The sequence below is a fragment of the Gekko japonicus genome, unplaced genomic scaffold (genome assembly GCF_001447785.1).
Source record: "Gekko japonicus isolate JY-2015 unplaced genomic scaffold, Gekko_japonicus_V1.1 scaffold751, whole genome shotgun sequence".
In the NCBI taxonomy this organism is placed as follows: Eukaryota; Metazoa; Chordata; class Lepidosauria; order Squamata; family Gekkonidae; genus Gekko; species Gekko japonicus.
This window is the reverse complement of record NW_015169196.1, coordinates 608,564-613,632: the sequence shown is the minus strand read 5'-3', so window position 1 is coordinate 613,632 and position 5,069 is coordinate 608,564. Positions and strand designations below refer to the sequence as shown.

General features: G+C 39.9%; 1 protein-coding gene across 1 annotated transcript in view; it reads left to right on the top strand.

Moving 5' to 3' along the window:
• SLC25A21 (solute carrier family 25 (mitochondrial oxoadipate carrier), member 21) overlaps positions 1-4,739 on the top strand; it is a 179,390-nt gene extending 174,651 nt beyond the window's left edge. Inside the window, exons 8-10 of the mRNA XM_015416318.1 lie at positions 1,473-1,654; positions 3,036-3,088; positions 4,671-4,739. Coding sequence (XP_015271804.1) covers positions 1,473-1,654; positions 3,036-3,088; positions 4,671-4,732 — 297 coding nt within the window. The 3' untranslated portion in view covers positions 4,733-4,739. The remainder of the gene's footprint in view (positions 1-1,472; positions 1,655-3,035; positions 3,089-4,670) is intronic.
• Positions 4,740-5,069: the final 330 nt, after the last annotated feature.

Below are 5,069 nucleotides of genomic sequence, written 5' to 3'. Positions count from 1 at the left end.
TTTTTAAGGATGGCATTTATACAAAGGGGAAAGGGTTGTAGTAAATTGGAATTATGCAGGAGGGTGCTTCTGTAGAGAGAACAGGATTACTTTTTATTGCACTGTGTATTATATGGAGTGTCTTGTTTCTCATGCACTGTCTTCTATTTTTGGTGTTTTTTGCATTGTCTTGTTTTTCATGCATTGTCTTCTATTTTTGGTGTTTTTTGCATTGTGTATGGTATTATACTTTTTATTGCATTGACCGCTAATTTTGTTATCCACCTTGACACTCAGTGAGAAAGGTAGACTGTAAGTAAATAAATGAAACTTCACTTGCTGTCCTGTTTTTCAGTATTAAAGACAATGCTGACTCTAGCCTGATCCTGTATGTGGATTTTACACCTGATTTATTCTTGCCAAAGAGTCCTCTTCCACGCAGTGGGTTTTGTCTGCAGAACATTATTTAATATTTTGGCGGGTTTTTTACTTGCTCCTACAGGGCAAAAACAGAAGGAGGAGAATTTTAGAAATAATTTAAACGAGCTGGGAAATGCTGTATGGCAGGGTTCGCTGCAACTTCCACTGTTGCACACATGGGATTAGAATTTATTAAGGAAAATTTCACTTCCAAATAAACTAATTGCATGCTTTGATGTGCTGGAGGGTACCTTGGTAGAAAGGCTGTCTGAGGAAAAATGAACACAGTTGGATTGTCTCAGCTCATACAGAAAAACGTTGTTTCAGGCTTGGCTTTATAACCAGCTTCTACCTTTTTAGCCACAGCCAAAGAGAGGGTTTGGGGAACAATGTGTTGTAAATTCTTCAGCCAATTAGCTTAGTGAGTTACTCCTGTTTATAATGCATGGAGCGCAGAAGTCTGCTTTGCAGTTGCACCGCTGCTGGATTGTTAATAGCAGGAAGCCAGCACTGCTTAGCCCAGCGCATCAGCGACACGTGAAACTAAATGTAAAAAACCTGGAGGGGAAAGCGGCAGACTGAGATTAGTCTTTATTTAATTTAACATTTGGGGGTCCAACACACAAATGAGCATTTTAGTAGGCTTCATGGTGGAAGTTGCTGTCATTTGTAAAATATTCTGGCCAATTAGCTAATAGTGTGCTTGGATTTCTCCCGTTTTGATACAGTAATACTAAGTACATTGTGAAGCCCAATTATACAAATCATCCCCATATGCCCGTACCAGTCTTGCTTTATGAACTGTGTTTATAAATCCTGTGTGAGGAAATGTGTACTTCAGCAATTTAGGCCATGTGTAAAAACATAGCCAATAGGATTGTCAGGAAAACAAGCTCCAGTGTAGGAAATCCTAATGTGTTCCGCTAGAATAACAGGAGTGTGTCGTGTCGTGCAAGCATTCTGATTGAATGCATATTACCTTATAGTCTTTAACCAATTGAGATACTCCTGTTCCCTTTTTAGTTTCTTTCTTTTCTCCTTTCAGTCTCAGTCTTGTTTGTTTATTTCTCTAGGATCCAGCCTTGGAGTTTCTGAGAAAATTTGGGATCGGGCTAGTCTCAGGAACAATAGCTTCAATTATTAACATCCCATTTGATGTTGCAAAAAGTAGGATTCAGGGACCACAGCCGGTTCCTGGAGAGATCAAGTACAGAACCTGTTTTAAAACTATGGCAACGATCTATAAAGAAGAAGGGTAAAGCATTCTTATTTTAATCATAAATATACAGACCTCTGGTATGTTCATAGGAGTCCCTAAAAGCACACTGATATATTTCAGATTTGATGAGGCCCATAAAAACAACCCTGCATAGTGCTTACAAATCAGGAATGCTCAGGAGTTCTGCATTTCAGAAATGTGCATAGAACAATTCCATCATCTACATTTTGTGGATTTTCATCTGCAAAATTATTGTCACATTGCTCTAAAACAATACCCAAAGACGATCATTATTGGATACATTGGATGCATGCAGTACAAGACAACCCAGCTCCCTATTGGAATCCCACAAAGTGACCAGAGAACAGCACAATGAAAATAAAGCTGTTGTGACTGATTCTAAAAATGCCCACCTGAACATATTTTAATTGGCCCAATGCCGGCCTAGGAATATTTTTCAGTATTTGAAATCATAGCAGCCTGAATAGCCCAGCTTAGACCAAGCTTGTCAGAGCTGGGAAGCTAAGAATTGTTGGCCACAGTTAGTACTTGGATGGGAGACCACCAAGGAAGACTCCTCTTGCTATGCAGAGGAGGGCAATGGCAAACCACCTCTGCTCCTCTCTTGCCTTGAAAACCCCATAGTCCTGAATTAATTTTACGAAATCACGCTCAAAAGGAGTGGTCAACTTTGACAGATCGAAAAGCATTCTTAATTGTCCACATTTCTAGCTTGGTTTGTAAAAAGTGCATTAATACAGAAATCAATAGCATTTGGTTTAGCATTTTACTCTCTTTTTCTGTGCTTTTAGAATATTTTGGTAGGCTAAGTATGAGAATATGAACATTTTCGATAGACCAATAGATATGCAGTATTTCTGTCTACATCCATTGATTTCTGTGGGGTTAGACTGCGTAGGATTTCATACTGTCATTTGGGTACATTTATACCAAACCACAGGATACTGTTTCTCATATGTATAACTAGTATGAAAGCAAGATTCAAGCCCAGTAGCACCTTATAGATCAGCAAGATTTACAGGGTATAAGGTTTTGAGAGTCAACACTCCCTTCATCCGATGTGGAAGCAGCATCCTAGAATTTTCATTTGTAATTACTTCTTGTGTGTGTTTAACAATAACAGCCTTATTTAAGAATAGCTGTGGCTAAATATGTGTAGCCCAGCTGCTATGATCAAGGTGTCTCATTAATTCAAATCACGTCTTGACTAGAAGAGATCACAGTTTAGCTATTGCAGTTGAACATTAATCAACCGCATACACTGGTCTAGAATTAAGATATTTTGTATTGCCAAAATATATATTACTTCACATAACTGTTTTTGCACGTTGTCCAAATGATTTAATACACATAAACCAATAAGTAAAAATATTCTCCATCATCTTTTTTCCCACAGATTTCTAGCTTTGTACAAAGGACTGGTCCCTAAGATTATGAGACTAGGCCCAGGTAATTTTACTCAATCATTGTTTTGATATCTGTTACCATGTCTTAAGACCCATAATACACAAACAACGACAACAAACTGAATACTGAAATCAACCTCTTGTTGAAAAGGTTTCTCTTGCTGCTTTATTGCCTTTCTATTCTAGACCTTCGTGCTCCTTTCACAGCTCAAATTGTAACATAGATATAGAGTGGACACACACATGGTTGGATAGTGTGTTACTGTAATCGTTCACCTTGTGGATTTTCGTATCCACACAGGAAAATCACAGGAGGTGAATAATTGAGATAATAGCCACCAATATTTGGGTCCAGCTGTGGAGGCAGAAACCGAACAGGAGACAGCTGCAGGAAGAAGTCAGGGTCTGGTGGCCCTGTCCTCCTTGTCAGGAACAGGATCAGGATTTCATTCCAACCACAGTAGCCATATTGTTTTTCTGTTATGTATGTTACTCCAATTCTTGTGTATGGCATCTACATTTTATACTCCAGATATACATCAGTTTAGTCCTGTATAGTCAAAACATGTGGAGGGGTAGACCGAAATAATGCCTGCTGGTCCACCCCTGACCTCCACACACTGAGCTGTAGTCCATGAAAATATCTCTTGGAGTAAGATATTGTTAGTCTTTAAAGTGCCACTAGATTCCTGTTTACTTTGGCTGCAACAGGCTAACATTGCTGCCCTTCTGGAATTATGTCTGAAACTTTTGCACAACAGCATGCTCACATATATTGTGGAAGCATAATCTCTAGCTGGCAAAAACTAATAGTCAGATTCATGTGTTGAAAGCTTGTGTAGATTTGAGGCATATCCAGGTAGAATAGATTTTGATCAATGCATGGAAGTTTGCCAGTAGGTGTAGTCCCATTTTCCTTCTCCACATGTTCCGTTCTGTACTCTTTTACCATCTGTACAGGGCTAAAATGGCAATTCACTTTTTTGTGTTTGGTAAAGCAGGCTGATGCCTACAGAGCTGGTGCCATAGCTGGTATATCTTTGTAATCTTTCTTCAGAATATTTTCCTCTTACCTAGCCTCTATTTAGCCTCTAAATATTTTTCTCCTCACCCAAGCTTCATTACCTGGTGCTGTGTGAATAACCACAGATAACTTTCAGATCATGTAAATTCCTAACTTTTTAAACCAAGTCACTTCATACACATTCAGCTGCAAGACAGAAAGGGATGATTTGGTTCATACACTCACCTGATTTGTGGATTATCTTGGTGTATTGAGGACATAGTTTGCAACACTCCCTAAATGGTGCTTTGCATGTAGGGCCATACATATCTAAGCCCATTTTAGAAGAAAGGGGAGAAGAGATTGCATGAATCAGACCATATGCACACATACAGTGTCCCTACATCAGATGAAACTGTACGTGGTAGAAGGCAGGTTCATTCACCACACCCTCGCCCTGTGACAAGCAGGAGACCTACAGACCAGATATATAAAGAAACTTTATATATTTGTATATTTTTACATCAGATTCTAACTTCCTGTGGTCAAATGCCATGTATGCAGAATACATTCCTAAAGGGGCTAATTGTTTTATTTCACAAAGTAGTATTTTCTTTTCTAGGTGGTGCAGTGATGCTTCTGGTTTATGAGTACGCTTATGGATGGTTTCAAGAACACTGGTGATCAGAAGTGTAATTCCTAAAGCAACATTCTGTTTAAAGCAGTTACTGATTTTAAACTACCGTATTTTTCGGACCATAAGACGCACTTTTTCTTCGAAAAAAAGTGGGAGGAAAAGTGAGTGCGTCTTATGGACCGAAGGCGGCACTGCCCCCCCCCCGCCGCCGCGTCTGGGAGAGCGCTGAGGCTTCTTAGCCTCCAACTCACAACTGTAATGCCAGCAGCTCAGGAAGGCAGGCTCCAGAGGAAAGTGATTGATGCAGCAGACAAATCGCTCCCTGCTCTCCCGGGCTGGTTTTCCCGCGCTGCTGGCATCCATCCTGTCGCAGCTGCACCTCCC